The sequence below is a fragment of the Camelus ferus genome, chromosome 9, assembly GCF_009834535.1.
Source record: "Camelus ferus isolate YT-003-E chromosome 9, BCGSAC_Cfer_1.0, whole genome shotgun sequence".
In the NCBI taxonomy this organism is placed as follows: domain Eukaryota; kingdom Metazoa; phylum Chordata; class Mammalia; order Artiodactyla; family Camelidae; genus Camelus; species Camelus ferus.
In genome coordinates this window covers 23,578,963-23,598,967 of record NC_045704.1, presented here as the reverse complement: position 1 = coordinate 23,598,967, position 20,005 = coordinate 23,578,963, and the positions used below count along the sequence as shown (strand labels likewise).

General features: G+C 47.8%; 3 protein-coding genes across 3 annotated transcripts in view; 1 reads left to right on the top strand and 2 right to left on the bottom strand.

Annotated features, from left to right (window-relative positions):
- Positions 1-3,984, bottom strand: part of CEP89 (centrosomal protein 89) — a 67,349-nt gene extending 63,365 nt beyond the window's left edge. The window contains 3 exon segments of the mRNA XM_032486201.1: positions 417-508; positions 510-524; positions 3,813-3,984. Of these exon segments, the coding sequence (XP_032342092.1) occupies positions 417-508; positions 510-524; positions 3,813-3,851 (146 nt within the window). The 5' untranslated portion in view covers positions 3,852-3,984.
- A 74-nt stretch (positions 3,985-4,058) lies between these two features.
- Positions 4,059-7,712, top strand: FAAP24 (FA core complex associated protein 24). The gene is made up of 5 exons (XM_032486200.1): positions 4,059-4,247; positions 4,557-4,674; positions 4,796-4,935; positions 5,100-5,252; positions 6,576-7,712. The coding sequence occupies exons 2-5, from the start codon at positions 4,569-4,571 to the stop codon at positions 6,822-6,824; spliced, it is 648 nt and encodes a 215-aa protein (XP_032342091.1). The 5' UTR covers positions 4,059-4,247; positions 4,557-4,568; the 3' UTR covers positions 6,825-7,712.
- A 2-nt stretch (positions 7,713-7,714) lies between these two features.
- The window catches only part of RHPN2 (rhophilin Rho GTPase binding protein 2), a 50,116-nt gene continuing 37,825 nt past the window's right edge, over positions 7,715-20,005 (bottom strand). Inside the window, exons 8-15 of the mRNA XM_032486199.1 lie at positions 19,777-19,964; positions 19,213-19,369; positions 17,562-17,681; positions 15,911-16,105; positions 14,854-14,930; positions 14,366-14,512; positions 13,903-14,058; positions 7,715-9,000 (exon numbers count right to left, since the gene is read on the bottom strand). Of these exons, the coding sequence (XP_032342090.1) occupies positions 8,740-9,000; positions 13,903-14,058; positions 14,366-14,512; positions 14,854-14,930; positions 15,911-16,105; positions 17,562-17,681; positions 19,213-19,369; positions 19,777-19,964 (1,301 nt within the window). The 3' untranslated portion in view covers positions 7,715-8,739. The remainder of the gene's footprint in view (positions 9,001-13,902; positions 14,059-14,365; positions 14,513-14,853; positions 14,931-15,910; positions 16,106-17,561; positions 17,682-19,212; positions 19,370-19,776; positions 19,965-20,005) is intronic.

The following is a 20,005-nucleotide window of genomic DNA, read 5'->3' as shown; positions in this document are numbered from 1 at the left end:
AGGAGCACTGGAGGATGGGGGAATCCCAGGCCCTGGCAAGTGAACACATTTCTTCCTTCCTTCCTGGAAAACAGTTCTTCTAAAAGGCAGTCTTGTGTTTAAAAAGAAAACTATGTGCACAATTCAAATTCCTTTTAATGTACTATCAACCTAAACATTTGGGTTGTAATGCTTTATATTTTGAAAAAGTGCATTCAATTATGAAATGTGAGAACTCCATAGACCTGAAAGGAACACACCATTATCCCACAGAGAAACTGTAGTAAGTGCTTCATTGTGGAACCATGACACATTTTAAAGGACATGATTCTAATCAGCCTACTTGTGATTTTCTTACCCATTTGAACAATTCCGGGACCCAGCACCTGGTGGTTGAGCACAGGGGTGACCTCAGTGCCTGTTCACCTGAGACTCACCTTGGTCTCTCTGGAGAGGGGTTGGGGCTGCGCGGAGGAGGTGTGCGGGGCACAGCTGGCTTCGGTGCGATGCTGGCTGCAGGGAGAAGGCCCATGGATGATGTGTTTCTGCACAAATGAAACCCAGCAGAGGTCAGTGGTATATGGCATCATTGCTGGGTCCTGTCACCACCCCTCTCCAGGCTGGGGAGGGGACACTGGCCACCTGGGGATCTAGTCCCACCAGAAGACCCATTCTTGCCCCTGCCATCCTCAATCCACATCTGGCCACGCAAGCTCTCCACCCAAGGAGCACCATACAGCTGCCCACAGTAGGGAAACCGCTTCCCTGACCATCCCTCAGAGCACTCTAGCACCTTACTTGTCTCAGAGCACTGCCCTCGATGATCCTACTCACTCATTTGCTGCCCCCCTGCAGAATGGAAATTTTCTCTATTTTTAGTTGAAGTACAGTGAGTTACAATGTGTCAATTTCTGGTGTACAGCACAATGTTTCAGTCATATGTATATATATACATATATTTATTTTCATTCTTTTCATCAGATTTCTGAGAGCAAACTACCTTCTTGTCTTTATCAGCCCTGGAACTCTGGCACTTAGCACAGGGCCCAACACCTGGTAGGGGCTTAATCAGGATTTTAGGTAGTTTATCTCAAAGATGCAGAGTAACAAAAACTAGTTTCTACACACAATGAAAGTCGGAGAACCCTGCTTTGGCCCTCAGAAGTTTCTGAGTCCAGCCCAATCTTCACTTTCTGTGCACCAACCATTCCTTTGCACCTACTAGAGGCAAAAGGCTACAGCAGCAGTGAAGAGACCTTGTCCTCACCCTCAAGAAGGAAGGATAGAGAGGGAAAACACCCAGATATTTATCATACAACACAGAATTATGGAAAGTGCCAAGGGAGAGTAAAGACAAAATGCCAAGGTGGCCCAGGGAGGGAAGGGCTCCTTCAGGTCTAGGGGCCAGCAAGGGGACCTCTCATGTCCCATTGGAGAAAATCTCAGAGCATTTAGATCAGGTCATCAAAGATGGCCAGTGCTGTCACATTTGGGAAATGTGATGGAAAAGCATTCCAGGAGGAAGGAACAACATGAACAAAGGAATGAAGCAAGACATTAGTGGCAGTGTTCTGGAAACAAGTACTCTGGTTTGCTGGAATACAGGGGCATCTGAGATAGAAGGGCTAGAACAAGGGGCGGGGGTCAAATGGCGACTGTTTCCATTTAAGAGTTCTAATACCAAACTAAGGACATCTTGTGACCTAGTGAGAAGCACCCACTGAAACTGGCCTGAAAAAGACTAATCAGGCGGGGGTAGGCACAGGGTACAGGGGGAAAGGGAGGCGCAGCCAAGGGGAAGTCAGCCAGGGGTCTGGACCTCCTTCAGGAGTGAAGGATGAGTAGATCTTCCAAATGTCTCCTGCAGCCCTCCCATGCCCTACTCCAGTTCCACATGCATGGCCAACCCCAAGAGCAGATATTCCAGAGCAGTCACTGCTGTATCCCACCATTCTCCAGCTGTCTGCCAACTCCCCTCCCCTGCCAGATGCTCAAGGACAAGAAAGGCTTTTCTTCACCTTTGAATCCCCAGGGGCTGGCATCCAGGAGGTCCTCTAAAAAGGCCTCATGAATTTTGTTTTGTTTTGTTTTGCTTTTTGATAGTATGCTGAACTTTTCTCACCTGTACCATGATAACCATATCCTAACTATGGTTCTTCTGCCTCTGTCTCTAAAACACAGGATGATCCTATCTCAACCCAGCATGAAAACTCTCTGGTTGGCAGATATATGTTTTCTGGTGACACAGAAGGCTGCTAAGGCTGCTATCAGTTGGTTTCTACCAATGGCCCCAGATTCATTTCCCGCTGACCCTCCTCATCCCTACTCATATCTCCACGTAGGACACTCAGAATTGCCTTCCCGTTCCCACGCCACAAAAGATTCCTTCTTTGTCAGGCCTTTGGATACGCTGTTTTCTCCACCAGAATTCTCTTTCGTTACTCCTCCCAAGGCCCAGGTCCACTCTCTGAGCTGACTTTGCTGCCCTCCCCTGGGCACTTCTTGACTTAGCACTTTGTGCTGACTGACTTATAGGTTTGTCTACCCTTTAGCCAGCGTGGCCATAGGCCATCCATCAATTGTGGATATCTGGCACACCCACCGTAGGAACACAATAATGCAATAAAAACCTCAATAAACATGCTGACTGAACTAGCATAATCGCAATGGAAAAATATGCTTCAGCTATGCCTTCATTGTTTCTCAACATCCACCTACCTATCTAAAAGGATTTCAGCAGGTCAGAGAGGCTGAGAACAGGAAGCCAAGTCAAGCAAGCTTTCTGATCCCGATTTGAAACAGAGTTCAGGAGCACCCTTATCAAAATGCTTTCTCTGCATTTAACGTATTAAATGTATGGAGAACTGGATGTAAGTAGGTTTGGGGTTTTACCAGGCAAATACGGAAAAGGGAGACAGGAGCAAAGGCTCTGGGGAGTGGTTATAACAACAGATCCTGGAATTAGAAGTTAGGGCTGGGAAAGAGAGCAATGAGGACATTGGTAGGACCACCTGACTGGGGAGAGGGGAAGGTGTCAACAAATTGTAGGTGTCAGGATAGTAGAGGAAATGAGTAGCTCACTAGTAGGAGGAGGAGTCAGAATGAGACCAGGAGTATGTATACGCCTGCTGTGACTGAGTGGCCATGGGAAGGTTTGGAAGGAAGCATTCCAGGCAGAAGGAATGGCAAAGGTAAAGGCCTGACGGAACAGAAGAAAGATGGGAAAAGCTGGAGAGTCTGTGCACGTGAGTTGGGGGCACTGGCCATAATCAGATTTGCGTTTTAAAAGAATCCCTTTGGCTGCTTTGTGGAGAGCGGACCTAGCGGAAGGACAGGAGTGGAGACTGAGAAAAAGGGAGAAACAGCTGCAGCAGTCCAGGTAGATGCTGGAGGCCGGGGTAAGGGCGAAGACAGCTGCCAATTGCCTTTGATGCATAGCATCTATGGAACTTGCTGGTGGGGTGTACGCGGTGGGTGGCAGAGGGAGGAATCAAGAATGACTTTCCACTGGGGGATATCACTCAGTGGAGCAGGTTTACGCCGCCAGGGGTGAGCTCCCCGACACCAGAGATAATATTACTGGGGAGACAGTCCTATCCAATTAGGATTCTTCAGAAGACGAAAACTAAGGGCTTCTCTATCTCTGGGATAGAGGATTCTTTAGAACACGAAGCTGACCCTGGGATAGAGGATTCTTTAGAACACGGAAACTAAGGGCTACTCTAACGGAAAACCACTTCCTCTTGAGCCGCTACCTTGTTTCTATCCCAAATCCCGACCCCTCCCCACTTAACTCCCGACCGCACGGGCCAGAGAGCAGTCAGTCTACTTACAAACTGCCTCTTGCGGCCTCTCTGGAATCCCAGGAGCATCCTTGCTGCGGAAGGCGGCCAGACCCCGACTGGACTGCCAAGCAGATCTCAGAGCCAAGGACCACTCTCTAAAGTCTGGCTCCTCCAGCTGGCCTTGCCCCAGACGCCTATTCTACTCAAGGGACTTAGCAACAACCACGTCTACCGTTAGCTCTGCTTTCCGCCTGACCAATCAGAGCCAAGGTTACTTCACACCCGTCGCTCTTGGCAACCAGCAGGTCTCATTCAAGCACTCTCCGGGGCGGAAACTGTGCGCGCTGTCCATCCTTTTATTGGCCAGATCAGGTGTCGATCTCCAAGGCCATAGCCTATCCGGCGCCGGGAGAGGCGGAGGGCGGGCAGGATGAAGGACCCGGGCGAGAGCGCAGGAAGGAACCCGGAAGTGGCGCGCCGAAGGTAATGTCGCCGGAACCCCTGGGCTGGGGCCGAAGTGGGGCACCGGCTGGCTCGGCCTCCACCCTGGATTGGACTGAGCCAACACGGCGCGGACCGAGCAGGGGGGTGTCAGGGGCCAGGCAGGTGACGGAAATGAGGGACGCGGCTACCAGGACAGGAATCTCCTTGTTCTTAGCCTTTGGCCGATAATCCAGTCTTTTCAAGAACACTCTTCAGACGGGCTCCTGCCAGAGGCCCGAGCTCGGAGGGGAGTGTGGGGCCTTGTGCCGGAGAGCCTACTCAAGCGCCGTCTTGCATTCCTCTCATTAGATCGAGGCCGCCATGGAAGGGAAAGCCGCTGATGGCACAGGCCCCATGTACGTGCCATTTGGGCACATTGTGGCCAATGAGAAATGGCGCGGATCGCATCTGGCACAAGAAATGCAAGGTCGGTGGGCTTCCTCAACACCAGCCCTCTGTCACCCCACCCCACTTTTAAAAAACGTTTCACCTATTGCCGTCTTTTCACCCAAAGCTCAGGGAACTTATTTTCTTGTCTGTATTTTAAGGGAAAATTAAACTCGTTTTTGAGGATGGCCTGGCACCGGTAGATTTTTACTTGTCTAGCAGATCCTGCATTCTTTATATCACCGAAGCGGATTTGATAGCAGGAAATGGCTACCGAAAGAGACTTGTTCGGGTTAGAAATGTAAGTGCTTAGTTAAAGAAACTGAAAATGAAAATTGACTTCTATCTCTTGGAATAATTTATGTAAAACCATTGGCCATTCCAAGCACTCTTGGATAGCTTCTTCATCTTAAATGGAATTTTGTTACAAAATAGTTTCTTGCCTTTTTTTTTTTTTTTTTGAAGTCCGGTAAACTTCAAGGGATTGTAGTGGTTGAAAAAACGCAGATGAGTGAACAGTACTTTCCAGCCATGCAGAAATTTACTGTGCTGGATCTTGGGATGGTGTTGCTTCCAGTGGCCAGCCAGATGGAAGCGTCCTGCCTCCTCATCCAGTTAGTAAGTACTGATTCCTACTCCCCAGTAGCTCTGTTTTCTGACTCTTGACTGACCTTCCTGGATCCTTCTCTGGCAGCTACTCTACTGTAGGTGCATTGTGTCAGATTGATCTATATCAGTCTCTGGGTTGGTTTATAAAAACCTTTTTGAGGAATTTAAGTTCAGAAGTGGCTTCTGCAGCCGGCTGAGCTTGCCCCCCACCCTAGACAAGTATATAATAAAGTGAACAAGTTAGACACCTGATTTTGGCCTCCCAGGCTGTGATGACTCCATCATGCATTATTCCGCACTTACACTAGTGACAATGTTAACTCACAGCTGCCCAGCCTCCTCCCCGCATATCTTTTGTTAAGCATCAGTACTTCTGTCTTCAAGTTTATGTGTTGTGTTATTTTTAACACTTGGTGGTTCTCTGGGGAGGGTGTAGTTCAAGTGGTAGAGCGCATGGTTAGCATACACAAAGTCCTGGGTTCAATCCCCAGCACTTCCTCTAAAAACAAATAAATAGATCTAATTACCCACCCCAAATAAATAAAATTAAAAAAAAAACTTGGTGGTTCTCCACTGTTCTCACTGATTATTCAGTGTACTTTTAAAAATACTAATACATGAGCCTTACCTCAGACCAGTTAGAGATCAGAATCTACACAACACTGTAAATCTACTATACTTCAGTTTAAAAAAAAAAAAATCAGAATGTGGGGGCAGGGCCTAGTCATCAGTTATTGTTGTTGTGTTGTTCTAAACTCTCCCCCTCTAATGTGCAGCTAGGGTTGAGAGGCAATTTGAAAAATGCAAGCAGTCCTGCATGGTTCACAGATCCCTCCATCCCCACGGCTGTCCACCACATCCCTTGCCTTACTCTTCCTAACTCCCCTTGCTATGATGCTATTATCTGCCTTCCTGTATCCACCACTAACTGAAGACGGGGTTTTTCCTCCGATAGGCAAGCTTCTTCCAGGTCCTGTATCAAGCTGGTATAGCTGTCATCTAATCCTATACCACTGAAACATTTCTTAGTGGACCACAGGAACATGCTTGAATTCCTCAGTTATGTGTTCATTGATTTTATCCTAAGCTTTCTGAAATCTCAAGTTTTTGTAAATCAATTTTTATCTCTTCCTCCCTGGTGTAGTCACATGGTTCACCTTTCAATAACTCTGCTGATGTCTGAAAAATTATATTCATGGTATATGAAAACATTTGTAGTGATACGTCAAGCTGAACCATCTGGAAAAACTGTATTTCCATAAAACAAATGTTTATGAAAACTGCCAGTCCTCTAGAGGGCACTCATGTGCTTTTCCTTTCATCTTGGTTCAGGTTCAAGAGCAAGCCAAAGAGCCCAGTAAGAACCCTTTGCTCAGAAAGAAACGGGCTCTGATCTCTGAGTCGGCCCTCCTTCGAACTGTGCAGCAGATCCCAGGAGTCGGAAAAGTTAAAGCCCCGCTGCTGCTTCAGAGGTTTCCAAGTCTCCAGCAGCTGAGTAATGCTTCCATCCAAGAACTGGAGCCAGTGGTCGGACAAGCAGTGGCCCAGCACATTCATGCGTTCTTCACCCAGTCCAGGTGACGGCTCTTCTCCCGGCATCTCCTTTACACCACGGACTACAGGATCTTCTCTTGTCTTCACATTAAGAAAAAAGATTTTCTAGTGAAAGATAGTAAGGCCTGAGTGGAACCTGCCAGCTGTCCCGCCCTGCCCCCTGGGCTCAGGCATTTCAGTTAGTGGGCCCCAGGTGGCACTGCCCCCATCCTGCTGGCATGAAGAGGGCTGGTGGGCATCTTTCTAAGGGAGTCGATTTAAATAGGGACTCTCAGATTCAGCAGAAAGCCGGCTTGGGCAGACTTTAATGTATGACCATGACCTATATCACGGAAGGTGGCAGATGTGACCGTCTAAAGGAAACAAACCTACAATGAAGCACTGTGCACCATAAGCCCATTGTTCCTGCTGGCGGAGCCACTGGTTTTCAGGTCTGGTCTTAATACACCTGTGCTTTGAGGGCTGTTGCCAGTGTAAACAAATAATTGTACTGCCTTTCTTCCTTCCTGATAGCTGCACAGTTTGTTTATAGTCAGTGGGCACAGTCTTCTGAACATGGAAAGCTTGGAGTCTAGAGTTCCCATTTTAAGATAAAAAGCCAGTGTCTGTGAGGGAGGGAAGGCATGTGTTTGTAAATGTACAGCCCAACAATGGGCAGGGACACAGGAAAATGGGAGGGGCAGCCGCATCCAGAGAGGAAAGCCAAGGGCTGGGGTCAGAAGGTATAGTAGCCTATTCCAAAAATAAAGATCTTATGTTTTCAAACATACTGAGATAACTTGAAAGCCCTTTAAGTTCTGTTTTGTGAAATGTTAGCCATATCAAAAAATGAAACACAATGAAAAACATTTTGTGCATGAGGGCAAAAATGACTTAAAAGAGGGAATTAAAATGAAATAAAAGTAGAAAACATTAGCTCAGGCAAATGAATGAGTTTATTTAAATATTTATATAAAAGTGGCCCTAAGAGCAGTGGATACACTTTCCCAAATATAGTGGTTTCCCTTTTGATATTACACACTAGAAAACATTTAAGTTCATGCATTCTCAAAATTAGGTATCAATGCTGTTATTTTTTTAAGCTATATAATTTGTACTATGTCAACCGTGAATCTTACCAGAATCACAGTATCATCCAACTTACAGCAAATCAAAAGTCAAATAGAGCTCTAAACTTGAATCATTTACATCTTGACCTTTTAAAATGTTTTTAACCCTTCTTAAAGACTCTTAAAATACAGTTACGTACTTTCTACTTTAAACAAAATGAATGTTTTGAGTATCAAACAGTATATTATCTACCTTGTAGACAGCATCTTCATCTAACACTGCCACTGTGTTAGCGACTTTTTAATGACATAAAGTTGGGGAAATGGTTTTTTATCTAATTAGCCACAACAAATTTGGCACTAGGCTTTATCTGGAAATAGCATTATATTATCTAGAAGTAATAGTAAAATCTTGTTGTTTTAGGTTAACGAATTTCCCCTGGGGAAACATCCCTTTGGAACAGTTTTTAGTAACACTAATCTGTCATTATAGTCCCTTGGCTTGCGTTAATTTGGGGTCATCTGAATTCTGAGTCAAGAAATTATCTATTATCCAAGCCTGGAAAGTTACAAACAGGACCAATACAGGTAGTCCAAATTTAACTCTGATAGTAAGTGACTAAAAGTCATTAAAAACAGCCATACTTTCAAAGTTATCCTATTTACAGTACCTTATGTAATAAATAACTTGTAGCAATGTGGTGAGACTCGCCAAATAAGTTTGTTTTCCGCAAATATCTAGAGGTTTCTTGTTACTTTCACTCATAAAGACATATCAGTTGTAGGTCTACACTGTGAGAAAATGGGATTTGAGACTATTTAGAAATTTTCCTTTAAGGCACAGATGCGGAGGCCCAGTCTGCACTGGAAACGTCCTAGTTTCCTCACATTAATTAGTACAAGGAGCTGTCGCTGTTGAGAAGGCTGAATGGAGACGGGAGCTTCTTCTTGACCGGAGGCCCCGGGACCCCGACCGACGGGAGGCACAGGGTGCTCACCGACTTCTGTCTGTTCTTGTTGATACTCCAGCTCAAAAATGAACGCTTTTTTGAGACTTTCTTGTTTTTATCCGTTTTATCATCGTCATCTATGGCTAAGCAGATCATGGAGTAGGTTTTCTGCATTCCCACCGAGAATGTGGCACACTTACTGTGCTGCACATGGAAAAGGAAGGAGAAGGGTGTTAGAAATCCTCAAAGATGTCCAAGAAATGACTGCCAAGTTTTCAGATTCCCATTCCACGCTTACAGCATCCTTTTTAAAACTCAGTTGGTATAATTCCGAAACTCGGTGACTAACGCTTGTAGGATTAGGTTCTTAAAAACAAGGACAGTTTTTAAGAAATGTGCTCAGTAGTCGTGATTTAGGCTAATGACCACTGTCGACTTTTTAAGGTTATATTTATTATTTATATTTGAAAAAGTAATACATACTTATGGTCAGTAATACGAAAATGCATAAGGTGAACAGGAGGTGTCCTCTCCCAGCCCAGCTTTCAGGTCATTCCCCTGAGGTCACCACTGTCTGTTACACTTTAGAGATAACGTCCATACACAGGTATTGATGTGGTGCAGAAGCATGCCTGCACCATTTGTCTTTCCTTAAGAATCACATACACACTGGTCTGCACCCTGCTTTCTCCGCTTAACATATCCTGGATTTCAGCCCCTACCGATAGGTAGAGGTCAACTTCACTCTCTTTAAAGACAGTACAGAATCTATGGTGTCGATGTGATTAACTTTTCCCCATTTTAAAAATTGGTGAAATATACATAAAATTGACCATTAACCATTATTTAACTGTAGTTCAGTGGTATTAAGTACATTCACATTGTTGTGTAACCATCACCGTCATCCACCTGCAGAACTTTTCCGTCTTCCCCAAATGAACTCCATACCCACCAACCACTACCATGAACTTTTAAAGGATCGTGTCGGAGTTAAATAGGAAATGTGAAGGAGGCTGCTTTCTAAACACTTCCACATAAGTTATCACCTGCTTCTAAGGTGTGCCTAACATTGAGATTACTTTGCTCACCAAATGTTTACTGACCATCTACCATGTGCCAGGCACTGAAATCAGGCCATATATATAAGTATGCATGCACTATATCGAAAGTGGTTGGGCACATTGTTCACAATATAAATCCAGGAGGGGAATTTGGGTGATGCAGCAATAAAGGAGGGGTATTCACTGTAAAATGTCCCTCTTGAGTTTGGCCCCTCTGGATGAAGTTGCCTCTCATTTTTCTATAAAACTGCCCATTAATCCCACCATGCTCTACCTGACACACATGCTATTATTAAAAACAATAATAAAGCAAACAGTCCTGGAGGTAGATTTGATGCCTGCAAACATTTTTCGACTTTAACCTGCTTAGTGTCCATTATGCATCGTTATAACCACTCCCTTATAAATACCCTCGATTCTCTTCCACCAGCAACTGTAAACCAGGAAATGTCAACTCTATCCTCTGTCTCCCCCAAACCTGCATCCAAACAGCCGCACATTCCTGGAGGATATCTACCAAGCCGACTGGCTTCCCTTGAAATTCTAATGCCGACCCCAAACCTCTACAAGGCACCTCATTACCTGGGGCTCCTACATTTCCCTAGTAACTTTATTCCTTTTCTCCTACATTCCTTCTCTCAAGCCCCTCACGTGCCCTCCTGATACCCTTGCTTTATACAGTCGTCCCCTGATGTCCACGCGGAAGGGTTCCAACATGCCCGGCAGATGCCAAAAGCCATGGATGCTCAAATGCATCATATAAAATGATCCACAGTTCATTGAACCCAAGAATGCAGAACCCGTGGGCACGGAGGGCCAACTGTACTTACCTACATCTGTCTCCAAAGACATGCCCTCCCATGTGCCTGGATCTCATGCCCTCTCTCCTCCAGGTATCCCCTCCTTTCTATGCTCCTGTCTCCCAAACCTTTCCCATCAGCACACGAGCTCACGGTGCTATCGACACACACCTTTGAAAAGCGTTCTTTTCCTCTATGTCCCCCCTCCCAGCTACCAGGGCAATGTCTCTGCTCCCTTCCTCCCATTCACTTTTTTTCCTGTCCTCATCCAGCATGCTCCCCACTGTCCACTCCCCAAATCTTCCTGGGGCGCCTCTCGAACTCTCAGAGCTCTGTGGGAGCACAGCTGGAAACCACTGCACTAGTCTGAGTCTCAGATAATACAGGTGAGAACAATGAGGACTAAGGAGGGTATTAACCTGCTAAAGGTCACACAGCTTGTTAAAAGCAGACAGGGCCTGATTCCAGGTCTTTGATTCCAAGCCTGGGATTCTTGCCACTACACCAGGAGTCATCAAAATGGGCTCCATGGGAAAAAAAAAGGGGGGAGCTCCAGGGTAAGCACTAGGGTTCCCCACCATCATCCAGAGAGAGCTGGGTAGAAGGCAACCGATTTCAGCCACAGCACTGGACTTTATCGTTCCCATTGTTTACAGAAAAGGCTCGGCAGTTAAAAACAGCGCTCGTCTGTCATTATCTGAAGTCCACGCTGGGTGAAAAGGATAACCACATCATGGCGATGACTATTACAACACCTGTTATGAACTGAAATGTGTCCCCGGCTCCGCACAGTTTCCTCCATTTTCCTGAGCAGTTCCCTGACGCCCAAGGTCACAGAACTGGTGAAAGCTAGGATTCAAACGCAGGCAGTCTGAGTACAGAATCCTGGCTCTAACCTCTACATCAGATTCTTGGTTGGCCTGGTTCAAAGGTGTGACGGGGCTAACAGAGAAGCCTTTCAGTCTCTTTTCAGGGGCAGGGCTGCTCTCTCAGCCGCACGTCCTCTGGCTGCGCCTCTACTCCAGCGCCTCAGGCCAGACAGAGCCCAGCACTTTTATTTACCCTCCTCTGAGACAAACTTCTTTTGTTTCTGGTGGGGGCCTTGATCACTAGCCCAGTAAATCTATGGATCCCACCCCTAAAAGTGGGCATTCCTCACGATCCCTTCCCCCAGGATGCTCTGTGCATTCCCTGACTTCTTTATCTTCTTTTTAAATTGAGATGTAATTCACGAACCTAAAATTCACTATTTTAATACAATCCAGTGATTTTTAGTATAGTCAGAGCTGTGTGTCTGCCACCACTATGAATGTCAGAACATTCCCACCCACCCCCTTCTCCTCAAAGAGAAACCTTGTACCCACCAGCAGTTCCTCCCCGTTCCCCAACAAACACTAATCTACATTCTGTTTCTATGGAGTTGCCCATTCTGGACATTTCTTACCAAGGCAATCACACAATCACTCACTTTCCAACCCTCTCTAGTCTGACTTCTGTTGCCATTTCTCCAGGAAAAGTGTCTTTTTGTCCTGCTGCCAAATATATGAGACACGGCTCTGCTTCCCTCATTCTCCACCTCTCAGCTGTGTTCATTGCAACCACTGCTCCCTCCAGGCAGGATTCTCTCTTGTTCTCAGCAGCTCCTTTTTATCCTACCTGTCTGAACTCTCCTTCGCTCCAACTGCTCTTCTAACTGAACTCCAGATGCTTGCAGCATCTCAGGGTTCAGTCCTCGGCCCTCAGCCCCTTGAGGGTCATTTCATTTAGTATCTTACAGCTTTAAATGCCATCTCTATGCTGATGATCCTCAAATATTTATTTCTAGCTCTGACTTCTCCCTTGAACTGAAGATTTGAACACCCAGCTGCCTGCTTTACACTAACATCTGGATGTCTGACGGCACATGAAACATTCAGAGCACAACACGTGTTTTCTCTCTCCTCTGCCTCCCTCACCCCCGCCCCGTTTCCCTTCATTATGAAAAGTGATGCAGTTGTTCAAGCCCCAAACTGAGGAGTCCTCTCTCTTTCCACCATCTTTTTTACACAAATCATCTACAAATCCCTGTTGGCTGTCTACCTCGAAAATATGTCTCAGGTGCCCCCCCCCACCTCCACCGTCACCCCCTAGTGTTAAGCTGCTAACATCACGGGCCTGGATGACAGCCACAGCCAGTTCACTCTGCAACCACCCAGCCAGCCTCCAGGCAGCTAGACATCCTTCCAAATAAACCATCACACCATATCACTCCCCTTCTTAAAAGGTTCAGTGGCTTTCAAACTCCCCCCACGGCCAGTGAGGCCCTGCCTCCCTCCCACCTCACTTCTGGCCACCCTTGCCCTTGTCATGATGCTACAGCTCAAAGCCCTTCTTTTTGTTCCTCCAGCAGGTGAGGCTCACTCCTGCCACAGGGTCTCGGCACCTGTTGGTGCCCTCTGCCCACAAGCTGTTCTTGTACCTCTTTCAAATGGCTGGTTCCTCCTCATCGCTCAAGTCTCAGTACAAGCCCTGCCCAGGCCTCTCCCACCCCCAGTCATTCCAGCCTGTTACACGTCTTACTTCCTTTACAGCACTTATCAAAACCACAATCCCTTATTTGCTTATTTAGTGCCAGCTTTGTGGGGGCAGGGACCTTAGCTGTTGAGTTCCAGCAGTAGCTCCAACACCTAAGGAGGGCCTGGCACACAGTTGATAGTCAGTCAATATTTGTTGAATGAATACATGAACTGTTGCAGAGGGAAGCGTCCAAGGTCCATAATTAAATGCGGCAAGGGCGGAAGAGTGTGTATGGGACGATTCCTCCCACTTGGGGAAACGGGGATGTGACACTGCACTGCACAGGGACTTGCCCCGGCTCAGACACTCCCCAAGATCTCACAGGAAACCGCTAACACCGTCTCTGATGTGCAGAGAGGGTCTTCCCACATCATCTTCAGCCCTTCTGTACCATCTGTGTATGTATTTTTTTAACCATGAGTATGTACTACTTTTGTAACTAAAAAGAATTAAATCAGAAAAAATAAATCAATGGATTCTTTTATCTACAGGATTTTGAAAAAGTTTTCCAAATGATCTCTCTGACCCAAGGTGAGAACATCCCAGTGATGTTAAGAGTTCAGTCACTTGTGACCTGTCACAGATGCAGACAGGAGGCAGCGGTCCCCATAAGGACCACTAGGGCTGGACTCACCCTGATGCCACTCCACGCCCCTATTTACTGCCAGGGGAGGGGCATGGGCACTCACCATGGACGACATGGAGTCCAGGAGGCTCACGACCTTCATCTCAATGCCATTCTCGCCAAAGCTCTTCAGCAATTTCATCACTTCACTCAGTGTCAGCCACTTACAATCCACGTTTTGAATGGAAATAATATAATCCCCTTCCCTGGCACCTGCCTCCTATAAAAGTGTGGTTTAAACAAAGGTCAATGTTCTATTCATTCAAATCCCCGAGGCAGTTCCCAAGTTCATTAACAAAATACTAATCTGCATGAGTTTACTTCAAGAAGGCAAAAATTAATCTTTTTCTCTTTTGGAAAGAAAAGGCATGAGAGGCTTTTTACATAAAGCCAGGCCTTTCACAGAGAGGAACCCTAAATTCATTCACCCAGATCTGTTTGGGCAGCTTTCTGTGTACTCTACCATTTCAGCTGCCTGCAAAGATGCCAGTGAGTTTTGCTCCCAGGCTAGAAGGGTCCACACTTACCGCAGCAGAGCTGGATGGATCCAGGAAGTGGACTTGAACTGGGGAGTTCCCTCTCAGGGTGAACCCCAAGTCCCCTCCCTCTGCAGTGAAGTGAATGTTTCGAGGAGGCGTCCATCTCTTGTTAGCCGAGAACACAGATAAAGGGCCCTGTGGAACACAGTGTCATTAGGTGTAGGATCTGAAGGCTGAATCGAGCACTTGAAAACTAAAGGAAATGTGGCCTCGTTGTGCTTACAGATTTCATTTGGCCCTGCTCAGAGACCAATGACACTGTCTGGGACAACACATGCACAGCAATGTCATACAAGAACATTTTCTCTAAAAGATGCAATATACTTAAAGTTCTTTATAAAATTATATTAATTAAAGTCATATCACATCTCTAATTTAAAAAATTTAGAACACCTAAAAATAGCCTTTTACCACCTTGCAACTTATTAAAAAAAAATTGTCCCCTCATGTCATTATGAAATAAATGTTCGACATACCAGCTTTTGGAAGAAGTCCGTCACTGTCACTTTGGAGAACTGGGGCAGTATAATTTCAACCTCTTTCTCAGCTTTAGCTGGAAAAGATTAAAAGTGAAGGCGCAAATGTTTCTGTCACTGAAAGTTGTCCTTGAAAACTCAGGTCTAAGTCCATTTGGGTACCTACCATAAACCATACCCTGCCCTGGGGCTGGGACACAGCAGTGACAATGAGACAAACTGCCTGCCTTTAAGGAGCATATTTATATTCTAGTGGACGTCCTCTGGCACTCATGAAATCCTACCGAGAAGTGACCTACGTTTCAGGTGTGGCTGTTAGGGAAGTAGCATGCTTTCAGCACAAAGTTCTGGGTTGGAGGGGAGGGTATAGCTCAGTGGTAGAGTGCGTGCCTAGCGTGCACGAGGTCCTGGGTTCAGTCCCCAGGACCCCCATCAAAAATAAATAAATAAACCGAATCCCCACCCCACCCCACCAAGGGAAAAAGAAATGTTGGTGCCGATGAAAGATGGAGCAGGATGAAGGATGCAGTTGGCTTTCAAACCATGGAGCCAGAGGTGAAAGACAGAGAGCCAAGCACAGTTTCCCAGAAGGCAGGTGATCTGGGGGAGGGGTGGGTAGTGCAGGAAAAGCCTCAAGGCGAAAGGCAGTTCCAGGGGTCTCCTGACAAGCGGTGATGGCTGGAACCCCAAAGGAGGTTGTGAGACTTTCAGGAAAGGGAATTAGAGGAAGCAAACCAGGGAGAGGAGACCCTCAAGAATGCCAGGAAGGGTGGGGGGACCCTGGGCAAGACAGCAAAAAGGGTGGAGGGAAGTGGGAGTAGAACTGGGGCGGCAGGGCCCCAACCCCACAGGAGGGTGTTACGGGGCAGGAGGCGGTCAGCTGCCACCAAGGGGTTGACGAGGACAAAGATCATAATGAAGGTCCTGGATCTGGCAATGAGGAGGTGACAAGTCCAGGGCAAGAGCAGCACGTGGCCCCGTCCCAGGGCCCGGCACACAGTGAGCAAATGAGAGCCAAGGGCACTCTGCACCTGGCCCCGGCACCCAGGCCACTCACAGATGATGCTGGGGGCGTCCATCAAGTCCAGCAGGTCATCGTCCTCGCGAAGCTGAGTGTACTTGAGCTGGGACCGCTGGTGCGCCGCGGACAGCACCTCTGGCAGCACCTCGATGTTCCGGAGTTTCTTGCACAGGCTTGCCTCTCTCATGGACTCCTCGTGGTGGGTGATGGCTCTGCACAGGTGTGCCTTGCCTGCCCACAGAAAATCAACACCATGGGACACCCGTCATGAACTGCAACGGGAGTACCTCAAGGAGAGCCCGAGTGCCCAAGGGTTAGCCCAGAAAGTGGACGTTCTCTTTCCTGAAGAATCTGCCTGGATGGCTCCAGTCCCTCTTAAATGCATGTGCAATGTGCTCACCTGTGTCTATAATACATTCATTCAGCAAACATTTACCGAATGTTCAAGGCACTACAGATAAAGCAGTGAAGAAAAACCAGCCTCTGCATTCATGGAGTTTGCATGCTAGTAGTTGAAGACAGATAATTCACAAGCAAAGAAACAGGTGATGGCTCATGTGGCAATAAAGTTCTGGAGAAAAATGAAGCAGGGTAGGCAGACATGGCATGAGAGGATGGGGAAAGGGGAGTTGCCTTGCTATGGTGGGTGATCAGAAAAAGCTCTTTTGAAAGGTAATTTTTAAGCAGAGCCCTGAAGTAAAGGAGCAGTCATGAGGATATCAGACAGAGAGCATTCCTAGAAGAACAGCAGCAAGTGCAAAGGCCCTGGGGCAGGAACCTGCCCGAGTGGACAACAAAGAGTTGGGAGTTCAGCTACAGGGAGTGAGGGCTGGAGAGAAGGGTAGGCAATGAGGCCAGAGAGGAGCAAGGGCCAGACCATGTTCAACCACAGAAGTGCAGGTGAGGACTTCTGCTCCTTCTAGGTGAGATGGGAGTCCACAAGGGCTTCCGGCAAAAAGCTGGGCAAGCCATGCAGCCTCTCTGGGCCTCCGTTTCCTTAAATGAAAAACGGGGATCATACCGTATGTATCTCTTAGGGTTGTGTGAGGTTTAAGTGAGTCAAGGTTTGTTAAGAAAGCACTACATAAGCATAGCTTGGATCAGGTGGTAGGTAAGAAGTGGTCAGATTTGGGATGTGTTTTCCCAAATCTGCTGATCAAATAGCGGGTGAGAAAGAAAGATGTGGGCAGAGAGTGAGTCCAAAGTTGCTGGCCTGCACACCTAGAGCAATGGATTTACCACCACTGAGATGGGGAAACTGTGTGGGGTCGGGGGCAGGTTTGGGTGGTGGAAGAATTCAGGTTTTCACATGGAAAGAGATACTCACTCTGAGACTTGTTAGAGACCAAGCCAGGACAATTTATGACCAGGTATGGCATAAGAAATGTGTCCTTCCAGATTAGGATGACCAAGGACCGTCCCCTGGACCACTAGGGTGCTGGAAGACTGCCAAAGCTCTGGCTTGACCATGGGAGGCCTGGTCCTCAGGGGACCTGTGAGGACACAGCCTTGGAAGCCAGCTGAGGCTAGAGGACTACGCCTCAGGGTATCTGAATCCAGAGTGGCCACAATGACTCAGGAAGCCCTACTCTCAGGGCCCTACCCTGGGGACCTGTCTGAGGGTGTCCATGAGCAGGCGCTGCTGGGCATCAGATGGGGCACAGGGAGCAGGAGAGCCGACACGCACCCAGCTGTTGGCGCTGGTGAATGTTTTTCAGCGTGGCCAAGGGTGTCAGTCCCTCTGGCATGTGGTCATAGAGCTCGGACAGGCACTTCTCCTGGTGGTCCTCATCTGTGCCAGGCTTCACTGCAATGAGAACCACAGGATACAGCCCTTCTGGGCTCTGGAGACAGCACCACAGACCCACTCAGAGATCCCTCTTTCAATCACATCCGGTTCCCTTCTCCAGCTCTGCAAGGCACGTGGGATAACGGGTCTCCTGTCCATCCCTAGGCACCCCAAGGCAATCCAGCCCACAGGTCTCTGTGCACGGGGCCTGCCACACGCTAGGGGCTCACAATTTGGCTCTGAGTCCTCACTCTCGACCTCCTCCAAGTCACCCATCCCATGAACCTCCAGGCACAGACCTGCTTCAAGCCTCTGGTGGCCTCTGTGCCTGCACCCTCCCTGGCATGTGTGCCCTTAACCTCACCAAACCACCCAACACTTCCAGTCTCCATTCCAGGGCTCACTCAGATCGTGTTCTCATTCTAGCCGTCCTTTCCCTGCCTGTTCAGCTGGAACAGTCCTCCTCAGAGTTCCAAGTCCAACTCAAGTGGCACCACCTCTGAGGAACCATCTATGACTACACCAAGGACTCCAACTGCTGCCTTATTAGTGTTCCTGTCACAATGACTGAAGCGCTATGTTTCCACTGGTTTTCATGACTCGTCCCGCCTAATAGATTATATGACATTACCAGCAGCAGCTAACACCCTCAGAGAGTCCATTACATACAAGGCACTGTCTTGCTTCACATACAGGCACTTAGTTTTCACAACAGCCTATGAGATTGGCTCTATTCACACCCCCATTTTACAGATGAGAAAACGGAGGCACAGAACAGCTATGTAACTTACCCAAGATCCCACAGCCAGTAAATGGCAGGGCTGACATATGACCCCAGGCAGTCTGGCCCCAGAGGTTATCCTTTTCGTTACTCTAAGGGCTGCCTTGATTAGCACTAATTGCCAACAAAAGTGCCACCCAACCTCAGATTAGAACCAAGATGAAGGTGAGGAGAGTGAGGCACTCACTTCAGGCTGAAAGTTTAAGGGGTGCCCCAAACTCAGCAATATTTTAATGCAATCTTCTAAATATCAAAACTAGTGCAAAAATATTCATGATGAACAAATCATCAAAATTTCTTTTTGCTTCAGGCTCCGGTGTGACTCAGGACAGCACTGTTATGAATCTGTGTCTTCATTTAAAATTTCAATCACTGTGGATTTTTTTTTTTTTTTTGCATTAGTTTTTATTCATTGACAATTATTATGTTAAAGTATTGTCTCGGCTGCTAAGTTTATGGGCATTCCCTTAGGTTTGGTGCCTGAGTCGAATGCCTCACTGGTCCTAGATTCCAAGTGAAACGTCTTCCTCGTCAAGCTGTCTGCTCCAACCCAGGCACAATTAACACTACCGCTCTTCCTCCAACAGCAGTAATGCATAACCCCTAATCCCACTCTGTGTGACAGTCACTAGGCCAACGTGTAACTCCCACCCTAAGCCCCCATGCTGTGAGCATCTCGAGGACAGGCAGACAGCTCTCAGAATCGCCCAGAGGCAGCAAAACTGCAATCCTGACCAGAGCCCAGCGCCCTGAGCAGCCAAGCCTTACGCTGGTGGTCGACGAGGAGGGTGGCTGCAAAGTAGTGGGCGAGGGCTTCATAGTGGTGGGCCTTCACGCAGGCCAGGCTGGCCCAGGAGTAGGGGATGTTCTCCTTCACTGGCTCCTGGTTCATGGCTGTGTGCAGCTGCCGATAGACCTCTCCCACCTAAAACAGAAGGAACACTGGCAAGGGGGAGCCTGGCACAGGGCCCTTCACATCCCCAGGCTGCAGAAAAAGAGCCCTTTCTTCTATGCAGCAGCCCCTGCCAGAGGCCACTCTGCAATCTGGGAGCCATTCCAAGGGCTCCTAGTGCTGTCTGTGTCAGAGTGAACAGGGAGATCAGGCCACCGTCATTATGCTGGTTTTTAGGCTAAGCTGCAGATGGAAGCAGTGATCCGTATCTGAAACGCCATTATTTGCCAAGAAAATGCAAGCCGGCACTCTGGCCAGCCGGGGCGGGCACGCTGCCCAGGTCACGGGCAAGCTGCCGTGGGAAGTCCCCACTGCTTCCAGTGGGCCCACACCAGTGCACCTCGCCCACCCCGCGAGTCACAGGAACCAGCGGGGCTTACCTTGGCAGCCTCCTGAGCCACCTTCACCAGCATGAAGAACTCGTTCTGGATCCCGGGAAGGCAGACTTTCTCAAACGTGCATTCGTGGGCTTGTGCGAGCATCATTTTGACCAGCACACTGAGCATGGCGGGACTCATGTCGTAACTCGGAGTGTGAGTGAACGTCTCTTTCAGGTAGTTTAAGACTCCTACAAGTGGGAAGGTTTTGCACGTTAGTTGGGGATCAGAT